The following is a 14,203-nucleotide window of genomic DNA, read 5'->3' on the forward strand; positions in this document are numbered from 1 at the left end:
GATCCTTTTTGCCATTGACAAGCAGCATTCTCCCCCGTCCAGTTTGGTTTGGTTTGGTTTGGTTTCCTGTTAATACTCATATTTATTGTCCGGTACGGAATAGTTTAGTTTAGTTTACTTATCGTGGAGCAGCATGCCAACAGCCTGTTTCTAATCAATTCATCAATTCAACATGTGTGGCCTCTTGACAAGTTTTGATTTCAACCCATCTAACTCTTATGATGATGATGATGCACAATCTATCCAGCCTGTGTGCGGTCCCTGATCAGGAATCTCTGATCCTATCTGCAATCGGCGATTCTAGACTGGAATCATATGCCACCCTAACATAGAGATCATGCACTTCAGATAATTATGTGCTTTAGGTAAGTACCTGTCAACCTGGCTAGCTATCATTCACACTAGGGGTTCACTAGGTAACCTAGGTTTTTCTTTGTCTGGTTGACAGTACCTCAGCCGGAGTATGTCGCGGCCAGTGTGGATTACCCTTTCTGGGATGGTCTGACCTGTCAGTATTACCTTCCTACCTAGGAAGGTCCTTGACGGTTGCCTTCTGCGGCATTGGACTCTGATCTCAACAATATTGTGGCGTAATTAATACCATCTCTTGTCCTCGTACCTAGTATGCAACTCGACTACTACGAGTAGCGTGCGACACAAGAACTTGGAGCTCTTTGTTATGGCTACATCACATGGGAACGACTCCTCCCTGAGAGTTTGATGATGTGTCCAATTTCCCAATGTGCGGTCAAAAGGATACCCCTGCTCCTTGCAATGGGATATGTTCCAATTTATTCCGTGCTTCTCCTCATTTCACAAGCCATTCTTGAAGCCTGGCAAAGGCACGGAGTTTATGTTCGTTATCTTTGTAGTTTTGGTACTCATACTAGTTGATCTTGAGGTTCATTGCGTTTTTTTTTTGCGAGCGCCCAGTCGTTGAAATGGCTAATACCAAAATCACAGCTCATAGGTCGTTAATGGAAACTCTCAATAGTGGTTTTCCTGTCCTCGCTTTAGGTCTGATGGTTCTTTTATGCAAGGTTATCAAGCCCAACCATCTCGTCCATCCAACCAGCGAGCTGCAAAGCCCGAGGCCATGGGTAGGGCAGCCGGCTCCCTCAACGTGGTTTGTCTCAACAATATCACGAAATATACGAGTCATGATGTGTCCCTGTCACCTGCAAGTGTCGGTGAAAAATCCGACATGATTGAGCAGCGCCATTTTCAGCCTCAGCAGAGAGATCCACCGTCTAGCAGATCCATGCGGTGTGGAAACTAATGGTGTTTTTGTTTGAGCTGAAGCAAAAAAATCTTATTATAAAGAGGACGCCGGCAGACGGATAGCTCCTCCCTGTTCAAAACTGACACCGTGCCTCTCGACCTACATAGGGCTTTCCTATATTAACTCCTTCTTGGATTAGCATCTCTCGCATGAGCTGAATATCATGCCTTGAAAACATCATTACATTCATGACGGACCGCGAGACGGTCCTCGCAGAGAAACCCCGTGAAGAGAGTCCAGATCAGAAGGGAGAAGACGTGTTCTCGGAAACGAATAATTCCTATCTGATGGGATGGAGGCTATACCTCACCACAATTGGGTAGGTCGTGCTTCCCTTGATATAACGAGACCTACCTATGCTGACTGACGCTCCAGTCTGCTGTTCTGTATATACCTGGTCAATCTCGAAACAACCATCGTGAGCACCTCTCTGGTTACTATCACCAACAACTTGCATGGCTTCGATCGAACGAGTTGGGTTGTCACAGGATATTTAATTACTTCTACCGGTATGCTGCTTGTCACTAAAAAAAATGGAGTGTATGTTTTAACTAAATAGAACAGGATTCATCGTCCTCTGGAGCAAGCTGAGTGACATTATCGGTCGAAAGTCATCAGTCCTTGCAACAATGGCGATATTCATCGCCTTCTCCCTCGGATGCGGAGTATCTCAATCAATGAGCCAGTTGTTCGTTCGATCCCAGTCAATCAATCCATTGAGAATCTCATGCTGACGTTCCAGCAGAATCATATGTCGTGCTTTCCAGGGAATTGGAGCTGCCGGTGCCTACTCGGTATCGATCTTAATATTCTACGAAATGCTGCCGAAATCCAAGCTTCCTCTTTACGGCGTCTTCGTGTCCTCGTCCATTACATTGGGGTTTTCTACCGGCCCATTGCTCGGAGGTGCGCTGGACGACTACTCGAATTGGCGATGGGTGTTCTACATCAAGTGCGCGCGCAGCTCTAGTTTTCTATATTTCTCTTGAAAAGGGGGCTAACTGATGTCAATCTAGTCTTCCCATCGGTGGCGTCGCGATATTTCTGTTGATGATTGCACTCCCTGTCAGCTTCGGCTCAAATACTACAAAGCAGCAGCAGCAGCATCGATTATCCAGGACGAATCTTCTGCAGATTGACCTCGTTGGGGCCGTTCTACTGCTTGCCAGCTCTCTTCCACTCATAACGGTACCTAATGAAGTCAACGTTAGGTTTCGCTGGTCGGACAGGGCGACAATTGCACTTCTTGTGATTTCTGGCATCGCTTGGATTGCATTCCTTGTGTGGGAACACTTCATCACCGCTGCAGAACGAAGGCCGGCGCCGATCTTTCCGACACGCTTTCTGGTCCATCGACCCTGGATGGGGATGCTCTTGTAGGTCTACGATATTCGCATCAAGATCGACTGACAATTGACTAATCGTTTTGCCTCGATAGAACCACATTTCTGGTTGGCTTTCCTTCGAATGTTGTCGTTGTGTCCCTACCTCAGCGATTCCAAGTTGTCACCGAGACCTCAGCTCTTTCTGCGGGAGTCCGTCTACTTGCATACTCATGCATGAGTGCAGTCGCTGTCGGGGTGGCCAATATCGCTTCTAAGAAGGGTCAGATCCCATTTATATATTTTCTCATACTGGGTTCCATCCTCCATACCATCGGTGTGGCACTGTTGTCGACTCTTCCTAAAAATAATAACTATTTCCCCGCTGCTGGATACGTCTATGAGATCCTTGCAGGGGCGGGCGTGGGCACGACATTCGGCATCCTTCTGCTGGCGACGCCATTCGTTGTCGAACCCAAAGACCTTGGTGAGTGTCATCGTTGTATTATTCACTCATTTCTCCCCTCCCCTATTGGTCATGATTATACATGCATGCATATACTGATTTCTACAGCCGTGGCCACGGGCGCTATCATTCAATTCCGCTTCCTGGGAGGAGCAATCGGCCTGGGAATTGCATCCAATGTCCTGAACGGGATGTTGAAGAGCCGTCTGCACGATGTCCTGTCACCGGAACAGCTGCAGACGTTGCTCCAGAACACGGCCATTATCCGGACTCTGGGCGTCGAACAGCAGAAGACGATTCAGAGCGTCTTTGCCCAGAGCTACAACGTCCAATTCCGAATCATGATTGGGTTTGCGGCTGCGCAGCTTCCTGCGGCTGCGTTGCTCTGGAGGAGGGGGGCCACTCAACTGACAGCAGTCGAAAATTGACATGGCATGGCTCTTTTGTATGCGACTAATGCAAATTTGTCAGAAGAAAAGGATCAATCAGGTAAATAGAAGATGGTATGGGGTCTCCTTTTGGCTGAGTGGAATTTCTGGCACAGTTCTGGCCTGGCCTGGCTGATGAGCTGGTCTGACTGGTGAAGGTTGGCGTGTTGTTGGATGCATCTATTTCTCGTCTAATCCAATCAAATTCCATCCCCAATTCTGAGGAGCAGAATTATGTTATCTAAATGGGGATAGCAAACGCTCTACAAATGCGTCCCCCTTCCAATCGGCAGCGCTTATTAGCCGAACCCCTTGTCAGGAGGTGCCGCGACATCTGCGCCCGACAAGCTGAAGGCTGACCACGCAGGATACTAATTTACTAATTAATTAATTCATTGCAATGAGTCTGAGGCTCGTTAAGTGTGAGGCTCTTATTGAAGTTCTTTTTTTTCATCGTGTCTTTTGGAAGCTGCCGACAGCTGCGAGACTGAATGGAATATTCTATTATAACAGCTCATCAACAACCATGTCAGTCAGTTTCAGTACGACTGCCAACATGACAAGGTAATAGGACATGCACCTATCCGTATGATTAAAAAAATCCATCACTAACAGCTGCCATAAAGGAAAAGAGTGAAATTCGGAGACGGTTCATAGCCTTCCAATAAGCAGGTGAAGTGGAAACTACAAAAAAGGGGGGCAAAACAGGGGAAAGAAAGAAAAGGCAATCTTCGTCTATCGTCTATCTCTCTTTTTTAATCTTCTATCTCCCTGACTGTTCCACCATGGCGAGAGTTGCATGGAAATCGAAATCCTGCGCGACATGTCGACGAAGGAAGATCAAGGTAATTCAATCATTAAAAAAAACCCTCTTTTCTCTTCGTTTCACACCTAACTAGGGTTAACTAATTTCCAGTGCGATCGAGCTCGTCCCCACTGTCAAAAATGCCGGCTCTCTTCCCTGCCATGTGAGGGTTATTATGGCATGGGCGTCTACGTCCGTCTTCCACTGCGATCTGGCGGTAATATTGGACAACAACAAAATTCAAGTCCAGGTTCAGGTCCAGCATGGGCATTGACGACGACCACTGGGGGAAAAGTGGCCATCCCTCCCGTCGTGACGGTCCGTCAAGAAGATGAGATGGTGGCCCTCTTCCTCGACATTTTCATGCCACCGGGCTCGATCCAGCGCTGCTCGACGTGCCAGACGGTGTTCAGCTGGTACAGCGATTTTCTCTCCCGGGTTGGCGCTGGCCGCGACAGCAGCAGTAGTAGCAGTCCTGTGTTCTATCTATCTATCAAGCAACCAAGTCACAGTCACTCAAAGACCAGACCAGACCAGAAAACAAACAACAACAAAAGTACTTATAGTGTAGCATAGTGTAATGTAGTGTAGTAGTACGCGACACAGATGGATAGATGGATAGATAGATAGATTTCTCGTAAGACGGTGAGAAGAAGAAGAAGAAGACGATGAGTAAACCAAACAAAACCAAGCCAAGCCAAAACGATACAAAAAAAAAGGAATAAAAGAAACTGTACATTCCATCTCTACCATCCAGATTGATCAATCGTGTTCTCTAATCTTTTCTTTTATAAAAAAAATTTTTTGTCTTCCTTCGGGGTTTTCTTTTCCTTTCCGGTTCGATTCGATTCGATTCGCAGGTATTGATGGATTGATCGTGAGTTATGTTATGTCCGCGCTCTCCCCCTTCCTTTCTTCCTTGTTGGACCCCCTCTCATGATAACTTGCTTTCTTGATTGTTTGATTGCTCTTTCTCCCCGGGTCATAGGCACGTTCACTAACTTTTTTTTCTGTTTTGTGCTGTTTGTTTACTCTCCACGGATCTTTCGGAAAAAGTCCATCACACCGGTAAAGACGACCAACAGGATACCGCCTCCGGGACCCAGCCGCAGAACCTTGGGGATGAATCCCTTGTAGAGCGCGCCGAAGCCTTCCTCCTTGAACACCAGGCCGACGGATGGCCAGGCCCAGTTGTACTTGGGCACCTGGCCCGGGATCTTGGGGCTGTTCTGGATACGCGACTTGACCACGTCCATGGGCGTGTTGAGGATCGTGCCGGCCGTGCCGCCGATCGTACCGGCGATCAGGTCATTGCGGATCTGCTGCGACCGGTTCCCCTCCTCCGCCTTGGGCAGCAGCGCGCGCACCTGGAAAATGCATCCAAAGTAGCCGCCGTTCCAGAGGATGTGACGCCACAGGGTGGACTCGAGGCCGTTGTACAGCGCCAGAGGGCCCTCTTCCTTGATGATCTTGCCAACGACATCCAGCATTCCCTTGTACTTGCCCGCCGAGGCCTTGTCCTGCAGACGGATCTTGACCAGCTCAAAGGGGACAACCACAAAGGCTTCAGTCGCACCGGCGGTGGCACCAGTCAGGACGGCCAGCGACTGGGTCTGTTTCTGAACACCAAAAAGCTTACGGTAGAACGCACCCCAGCTGTCGTTGGCGGCGAACTTGGTGGCACGCTTGGGAGCCTCCATCAGGATAGGGGCGGTGATACCGCGGTAGAGACGGGAGACGCTAAGATCCGTCCGTCATGAGCATAATACAATAACACAACCTGGAGGGAGAATTGATCCAGACAACAACAAACATACCCTTCATGCCTGATGATCTTGCTGAAGCAGTCAAACATGCCCTTGTACGCCTCCTCACCGACACCAGCACCCTTTTGCAACTGGCTGTAATCCACCAGCCCGTGTTAGCGAAAAAGAACTTTACTTTGTGACGGAATGGCCTGGACAACGTACACTCGCGTCTTGACGACATCCAATGGGTACCTGATCACACAATGTATTAATTATCTGGACCATTGGCAAGGAAACAGAACCCCCGCATCAAGGGGGGAAGGAAACTAGGGAGTAGGAGAGAGAGAAGTACATCACAAGAATCTGGCAAAAGCTAGTCAGCGAACGATATACTCCCGCAAGAAAAGCTAAGGGATATGAATTGACACTTACTTCAGAAACACCGGCTACCGCGCCGGCGGTGAATTGGTAAATGAAGGGCAGAGGCTTCTTATCCTTGGAGGACGACATGGTGGGTGGTGCGCACCGTGCGGAGTTACGTATCCGGTTATCGGCGACAGGTTCCGGCAAAAAGCGCACGCGGGTAGGTAGGTACCTGGGGTTAGGGATGTAAACGAAAGGGAAGAGAACCAGACAAACGACAAGAGAAATAAGAAAGGGTGTCGGGTCCCGGGTTGGAGAAGGAGCACGCGTATGAGGAGAAGGAGAGGGGAGAGAAACGGGGAGGAGGATGCGAGAGGGGAGTTTCCGGAGTAGCAGGCAGGGCAGTTGGAGATGGGAACGGATGATGACTGATCGAGCGTGCGGAGAGCAGCGCGGAGCGAGCCCGAGTCGGAGCTGTTTAACCAATCTCGGAGAGCGGTGACTGACCGCCGGCTAAAAGCGGCGAATGCAGTCAGAGCAGCTCCCTCGTTGTTAATTAGCCCCACGACTGCTCGTCGACAGCCCCACGGGGAATGTCGTGACCTAGGATTGGAAAGGCACGCAGATAACGTTATATTTGTATACAAATATAGAAATCTCATTCATTCGCTGAAAATTCTTCCAGACCGTTATATGCACCCATGTCTCTTATCTCATGAGAAGTCATCAGTCAATGTTCTCGTAACGCGCCATACCATGCAAATGGAAAGGGAATGAGGGCAAAAAGGAAGACGCCAAAATATATACAGACGCAATGCAGCCGCAGAAACGTTCATGAAAAGAGGCGTTTCACAGCAAAAAGCACAGCGCTCCTAGCACACAAGCTCCCAGGCAATACAAGTCCATCCTGTTCCGTCTACCTGGTCCAGTAGGTTGGACTTTGGCCACCGTTGCAGCTGTGGCTGCCGTGGCTGTACAGCTTGATCCGCACACAAATCCGCTTGGGCAGCATCCGCCACCGACAGAAGCGGCACAGCTGTACCAGCCGCTTGCGCAGGAGCCTTCTGTGGCAGGAGGAGCAGTAGGAACAGGCGCAACGACCGTGACGCCGTCCGAATTGATTACGGTAGTAGACAACATTGCGGGGCAGGACGTTGTGTCGCAGTCGCGGCCGGTACGGCAGCAGCCGCCGTGGTACACCGCAGAGCAGGCGTAGAAGCCCGTAGGGCAGACCGAGGCACCGCCGGTAGAAGTAATGGTGGTTTGAGATTCAGTCGTTGGCCGTACGGGAGGTGTAAGACCGTGTGACGTAGAGCCTTGGGTAGAACTCGTTATGCTTGTGCTAGTTGAAGCAGTTGTCGACGTGGACATGGACGTCAATGCTGGAGTTGTCACTGTTGAGGACACTACACGAGTTGTAGAATATTCAGTCACTGTGTAGGTCGACACAAAAGCGCCTGTAGAGAATCATGTCAGCTGAGACAATCCCATCAAAACGACTAGGACAATGATGGATCCTTACATCCTCCACTGACACATTCGTACCCTGGGATACAGCATCCACCTCCCAGGCTGCTAGGACAGCCGGTATATCCCGAACCGCAGGAGCTGACGCCTCCTGAGCACGTCTCGCCTTGTGGGCAACAGCCAACACTTCCAAGACCCGTGTCCTGTATCAGCTGACAGGTATCGCCGTTGCTACAGCAGCTGTCCGGCCTATTGATCGAAGTGCAGCTGAACGTGCCGGTGGGACACTTGAAATCCCGCTTCATCAGCATTGACAAAGCCCTTCTGGCAGGGCCGGAATAACGCTCTGCCAGATGGAACAACTCCGCTTGCTCGTCTGTATGCAAGAGAAAAGCAGGCCGAAATTGCGTGAGACTGGACGCATTCGACCAGACATCGGACGATTGCGTGTCATCCAAAGCTCCTCTTGGGGCTACGCTAACGTTCCCCAGATTGTATCCCTCCAGATCGTCATCAAAGATCCAGTAATCGAGAAAGAACTTCTCTCCTTCATCGTCACTCATCTTCCGCACACCATTGATTTTCTGCTGGGCCAGTTTTTGCTCGATGACGGCGTTCTGTCTTTCAATCTTGTCGAAATCAGGTAACGGCCCGCTGGGACCGCCGCTCTCTCGTGTTGTGAGACCATCATCGACGGCTTTTGCGCCGAAGGAGGCTATCGCAGATAGGAACAGGAGAAAGAAAGGCCGTAGATTCCTCAGCTGCATTTCATCCGCCTTTCCTGCACGCATTAGCTTCGTTAGGATGAAATCACCAGACGCGATAGAATGGAGAAAAGTACATACAGTCCCTTGACAAGTCGAAGTCCCCACAAAAATACTCAGAGTAGCATAACTGAACAGACAGATACTCGATATATGTTTTCAAACGCAGTCGGGAGTCAGTTCAAGCTCTCGGATAGGAAAGATGCGACTGAATTCAAGTATTGAGAAAGGATATTTTCATTTGCACAGGAAAAAACACGAGCTACAGTAGACTACAGAAATAATATATACCCCGAACAAAAGAAAAGAATCGGACGACAAATATACCTTAGCGGGCAGAATTCAGAGAGGCTGGGACAATGACATGAATTGCTTGCGTCGTTCTGCCGGTGTATAGCTCTCACCGCCTCGCGGTCCCACCTGGCAGCTCAGCTGGACCCACAGGACTACGAAACTTAGGCTACAGAGTGCAGTAGCTTGTACTAACTTGGACTGTAAGAAAGCATCGCCTTTGATGATTCGCTTTCAGACAGCCTTTCTCTGATTATCCATCACTCTCTCAGAGAACTCAACTATCCTGCAGCAGCCATATCACCATAGCCTAGCTCTTTGCATAGATGCACGCTCACAAGTTTCTGAGAGGCACCGGCACCGTTTATTACCGTACTTTTCACTCCCCAAATAATACTTGACATGGCTTCGACAAGCAACACACATGTTGCAGCAGAAGAAGCAGCTGAGACAACTGAACCTCACTCAACAAACGCCGAAAAGACAATCTCTCTCTCAGATTTACAAAACTCAACGATTTCCCCCACGCTTTGGTACAAGATCCACGTATTCTTCGATCTCCGGCACTACTCCGAACGGGCTGATTCGGAAGCGCGGCTGGAACAAGTATCCGACCCGTCTTATATCGGATTACCTTATTTCGAGCCCGAAGAGGCGGAGGCAATAAAGAATACCGCCATAGACGAAAACAAGACGCTCTCTCGTCTTATCGAAGAGACCCTCGAAGAGCGGCTAAATCGACGCATGAAGAAACGCGTTAGCAGCGGCGACTTTCGTGTCTGCGCGGCACACGATATTGCGCCGGTCCTGGAAAAGGCGTTGGGCATTGATCCGAAACGATTATCGAAGGATGAATGTTTTCTTGACTTGCTTAACACAGCTAGTTTGAAACTGGGAGACAGGAAATGGGACGGTTTGCAGAAGAAGTCTTTCGCCCCTAAGGATAAGAAGAAGGGCAAGGGGAAACACCGATAAAGGCGGGGCTTTAGCCTATAGGTATCAATTAATTGGCTAGAGAATATTAAAGGGGGAAGAGCTGGACAGTTTATTATATTCTACCTAGGTAACAGGCGCCACCTAGGTACTTGACACCTAACCTGACGTGCTAAACCGGACGAGAAGTTCCTCGTGGTACTGTACCTACCTAGGTAGCCTGGTATCTAATACTAAATGCAACAGCTGCGATTAACACTAATTTCTCTTGTTTTGATGATATGGCCAGCTTCTACCAATTTAGCAATACTCTAAGACTCTTTGATGGAAGATAGATCAGCGATGAATGCGATTAATCTAGGAAGAGAACACAATCTACCAAGGGGCTTGTCTCCATGAATCATATCCAATCTGGGCATACATAAAGTGATCATAACCTGTAAACCGGTAGGCCTTGAATGAGACTGATTCTTGCTACAAAACAACACACACACACGGGCGGGGGTATCCTCAACATATCATAAGAATCATGGGGACCTCAAAGAGCAAAAATGACATGGCAGATTCAGAAACAATGTGAGGCCATTCGCCCAAGAAGCATGCTATACCTAGATGGGGTAGATGAAATAGGGGCATTTCAAGACCAAAGGAAGTGCACGGAATGAAATATCATCATGAAGTGGGCAAGATATACAGGGCATACAGGAGTTGAAGGGGACTGTCATCAAAGTAAAGGGCACAATGACGGGAAGACGGAAGGGGAAAGAATGAAACAGCGACATCAATCCAGAAAAGTACAATGGGGGAGTAGAGAGAAATAGTAAATGGCGCACACAGCAAAAAGACGCCTGAAGAAAGGCTTTCAGACCTCTAGCTGGAGAAGATGGACGGCAGCCATGACTTCCGCTTGCTCGGGGACGCTGATTGCAGTACCTGTCAGGCCCACATATGGTACTGCCATGTAGTAGTAGATGGAACTACATACCAGGAGGATCTGCCGCACTTTCTTCCTTTGCAGGCTCTTCCTTGTTGTGTTCACCAGCTTCTTCAGCTGCGGGCTTTTCAGCTGATTCTTCTTGCGCCGGTTCCGCGCCTGCAGTCTCCGATGTTTTCTCAGCTTCTGCAGATTCGCGCTGAGTCTCGTCCGTCGACTGTTCAGGCTGCGCGGACTCTGAGCCCTCCTTCTCCATCTGTTCCAATTCCGCCGCTCGGGCCTGCTGCCTTTCCCAGACCTCTTTTCGGATGCGCTCATCTTTGGCTCGACGCAATCTCTCGGCCTCCTCCACACCTCCACTCTTCTTCAGCTTCCCTTCTTGCACGAACTGGCCCAACTCTTGCTGGAACAGATCCATTCGCCGGCTCTCGAGCTCTCTCTGTCGGGCCTTCTCCGCTCTCTCGATGGCCTCCAGCCGAGATTCGTGATTGGGTTGGAGGGCACGAACCTCGCCGAGAACATTATCCTTTGCTTTCATAGGATCCACACCTTGGTCAAAAGCAAGATTGCGGGAAGTGCTGCGAAGCATGCTTCCATTACCATTTTCCATCTGCTGACGCGTCGCCTGCTCGACGAGAGCAAATGTTTGGGCGGCTTTCTCCAAATCATCCTCCAGATCTGCGGCCAGATCTTCCTGCATCGTGAGCTGGTCCCGTTCTTCACAGACAAGTTGCAGCTCTTTCTCCCAAATCTTGGTCCAGATAGGTTTCTCGCGCTTCAAGAACTCCTGCATCTTCTTGACCTCTTTGGTCACCTCGCTGATATCTTTGCTTACAGCTTCGAGTTGTCGAGGAAGAGGACGAACACCGCGACTAACCACATCCTTGCGAAGGTCCTCGACCAAGTCTTGGAGGTCATCCACACGCCCAACCAGTCTCTCGGATTCATCGGCGAGTTCTTTCTTTCCAGCATTGATACGGGCACGTCCAGCATCCCCTTCGTAGGACGGTGTGGCTACATTCTCTGCTGCAGCCTTGACGCTGCTTGCCTTGGCCCGAATGTTGTTCATCGACGCCGCAATATCTGAGGTAAAGTTGGAGTACGTTTGACGCAAAACAGCGAGGTCACGTCGAAGGCTCTGTACCTCGGCCAGTTGACTGTCGCTGCCTGAAATTGATCCTTTCGGTCTGCCGCCCTTTGAGGGTCCTCCAGAGATCGACGTTGGAGGAGCTGCTGCGAGGCGGGCCATTTCTTTTGCTGCTTCCAATTGACGTTCAGCAACCCGTTGCATAACGTTTTCTTGCTCGTCAAGAGCGCTTTTCACGCCTTCAATTAGGCGGCGGATACCGCCCAATCCATCATCAATATGCCGTTTAACCTCATCGAGGGCCTCAACATTCAGCACGAGAACTGAACGGTCCTTGACGTCATTGAGATCCTCAAGCTCGTGTCGAATTCCAGATATAGGGTCTTGGATATAAATTTCTGGCAAGTCAACACCGTTCTGATGGATATTCCATGCAAACTTTTCAATGAAAGCCAGTTGGAGTCTTCCAAGTGTCAAACCAGTGGACCCTTCGGGAATAACGTATTTCTTGATCTTGCTCTTGTATTGTAAGAACAAAGTAAGTTCCTTCCCGGGAGCGGGAGATTGGTCAGGGATAAATTGTTGAGATTGAGGAGGAGTCGACACGGCGGCTGAGGAACCACCACGCTGAGCTGCCGGAGTGGCCGCCCCATCAGGTCCTGAGCTTTTATTGGGCTCAAAACCCTCGGCGAGAGAGCCTCCTTCGGGTAGGCGAGGGAGGTCAGGTAAAGAGCCACCAACAACAGGGACATCGCGACTATCCAATTCCGCCGCAGGACGAAGTTTGTCTGCTGGAGTCTTCGGGATCGAATCTCCATAGCTATCTTCGGTCGACCGTTCTGCTGGAGGCGCATCTTGAGGGTTAGAGCGTCCATCCTCACCCTCTTCTGCAATGCTCGGAGCGGCGGGGGCCTGACCCGCCCTGTTCGGGGACGACTCTTGCCGAGTTGTCGATCGCTGTTTCGTATGAATGTAGGAGCCACGAAGCCGTACTGCGTTCAAAGATTCCCGCACATCGCGACCTCTATTCGGCATGGGAGAATTCTGGGATGGAAGCATGGGAACCCCGTTGGATGATCCACCCAGGTGCTTTTGTATTTGATATGCTGAAAATCGGCGGGAGGCACGTCGCTCAAGTTCACCACTTCTTTGCAAAGCACCTAATGCATCATCTTGCTTTGGAGGCGGCGGCGGCGGAGGCGGTGTGGGGTAGGCTTGAGGATAGCCAGAAGATGTAGGAGCCCGTCCGGAAGATGGTTCGCTTTCCGAGTAAGGCGACTGGCCAGGGGGATTTTGCATCGTTGGTGTCGACATGGACGAGGATGAATTGGGCGTAGTTAGGGCCCTCTGAGCTTCCCGCCTTGAGGCTTCCCGGTCGGAAAAGCTGCCACCCGCTCGATCTCTTGGTGCTGCAGGCTGGTTTTCGAGAGAACCATTGCTTCCATACCGACGTGATGATGAAGGCCGTTTATGGGGAGACTGAGGCACTGATTCCTCCGCTGCCTGTGGCACACCAGCTTCGGGACTACCAACGCTCGCTTGCCTCGCCGGGAAAGGCTTGCTGTCTTCCCGCACCTGTCGCGATCGTAATCGTGCCTGTTTCTTTTTGAGGCCGTGGAGCAAGTTGATAATGATATCTCGAATCCGCGGCAGGTATCTGTCAAGGCTTTGTGGCGAAGCATCTTGACTGAGAGTGTCTTCGAGAATGGTCCGAAGAAGATCGGGCACAGGTCCTAGGTCCGCCGTATCAACTCCGATAGCCCCAAACGCTCGACAGGCCAGGTTGAATTCGTATCCCAGGCGCACATAAACATCCGAAACCTCGTTCTCCGTAGCCTGCCCTCGGGACCATTGTGTTAAGGTCTCCAGGAGTTGTTTGGTCGCGACTAAGAGATGGGTTACGCTCTTTTCGATCTGGGACAGTTGCTTATCGGGCTGCTAGATGGACACAGGTCAATGAGACTCGCTTGATCAAAGAATGACAGACACGCAAAGCCCGCGAACTTACCACTCCGCCCCTCGATGACTGGGACCGTGCAGAACCTGAAGAACTGCGAGGACCGGCTGCTTGGGAGGACATGCTTCCCCCAATGCCACTCCCAGCTGAGGAAGTCGAGTCGCCGCCCGATGGGCGCTGCCCAGAGCGAGAATGGGAGTATGCGGACTGCATGAGACAGCAGCGACGTGTAGAAGACGTCGACTTTCCCAGGAACTGGCGAGGGAAGAACAAAAGACAGAGACAGAGAAAGACAAAAGGCTGGCGATAACAATAAGGCGACCCTCGGCAGGTCTGTGAGTACGCTAGAAACTACC

General features: G+C 50.3%; 6 protein-coding genes across 6 annotated transcripts; 3 read left to right on the forward strand and 3 right to left on the reverse strand.

Annotated features, from left to right (window-relative positions):
• Positions 1–1,470: 1,470 nt before the first annotated feature.
• On the forward strand, positions 1,471–3,498 carry T310_6990 (Efflux pump antibiotic resistance protein; the record flags this gene model as incomplete). The annotated part of the gene is made up of 6 exons (XM_013470198.1): positions 1,471–1,601; positions 1,658–1,822; positions 2,028–2,234; positions 2,299–2,658; positions 2,721–3,091; positions 3,179–3,498. The coding sequence occupies 6 exons, from the start codon at positions 1,471–1,473 to the stop codon at positions 3,496–3,498; spliced, it is 1,554 nt and encodes a 517-aa protein (XP_013325652.1).
• Positions 3,499–4,283: 785 nt separating this feature from the next.
• T310_6991 (uncharacterized protein) lies at positions 4,284–4,879 on the forward strand (the record flags this gene model as incomplete). The annotated part of the gene is made up of 2 exons (XM_013470199.1): positions 4,284–4,343; positions 4,415–4,879. The coding sequence occupies 2 exons, from the start codon at positions 4,284–4,286 to the stop codon at positions 4,877–4,879; spliced, it is 525 nt and encodes a 174-aa protein (XP_013325653.1).
• A 452-nt stretch (positions 4,880–5,331) lies between these two features.
• Positions 5,332–6,561, reverse strand: T310_6992 (Mitochondrial 2-oxodicarboxylate carrier 1; the record flags this gene model as incomplete). Its single annotated transcript, XM_013470200.1, has 4 exons — positions 5,332–6,043; positions 6,121–6,200; positions 6,274–6,303; positions 6,484–6,561. 4 exons carry the CDS (start codon positions 6,559–6,561, stop codon positions 5,332–5,334), a joined length of 900 nt encoding a protein of 299 aa, XP_013325654.1.
• A 702-nt stretch (positions 6,562–7,263) lies between these two features.
• On the reverse strand, positions 7,264–8,648 carry T310_6993 (Uncharacterized protein; the record flags this gene model as incomplete). Its single annotated transcript, XM_013470201.1, has 2 exons — positions 7,264–7,871; positions 7,937–8,648. The coding sequence occupies 2 exons, from the start codon at positions 8,646–8,648 to the stop codon at positions 7,264–7,266; spliced, it is 1,320 nt and encodes a 439-aa protein (XP_013325655.1).
• Positions 8,649–9,338: 690 nt separating this feature from the next.
• Positions 9,339–9,911, forward strand: T310_6994 (uncharacterized protein; the record flags this gene model as incomplete). The annotated part of the gene is made up of 1 exon (XM_013470202.1): positions 9,339–9,911. The coding sequence occupies one exon, from the start codon at positions 9,339–9,341 to the stop codon at positions 9,909–9,911; it is 573 nt and encodes a 190-aa protein (XP_013325656.1).
• An 820-nt stretch (positions 9,912–10,731) lies between these two features.
• On the reverse strand, positions 10,732–13,970 carry T310_6995 (Actin-interacting protein (Bud6/Aip3); the record flags this gene model as incomplete). Its single annotated transcript, XM_013470203.1, has 3 exons — positions 10,732–10,823; positions 10,855–13,828; positions 13,899–13,970. 3 exons carry the CDS (start codon positions 13,968–13,970, stop codon positions 10,732–10,734), a joined length of 3,138 nt encoding a protein of 1,045 aa, XP_013325657.1.
• Between the last annotated feature and the right edge of the window lie 233 nt (positions 13,971–14,203).

This window comes from Rasamsonia emersonii (genome assembly GCF_000968595.1).
Source record: "Rasamsonia emersonii CBS 393.64 chromosome Unknown ctg1118621760487, whole genome shotgun sequence".
NCBI lineage: Eukaryota > Fungi > Ascomycota > Eurotiomycetes > Eurotiales > Trichocomaceae > Rasamsonia > Rasamsonia emersonii.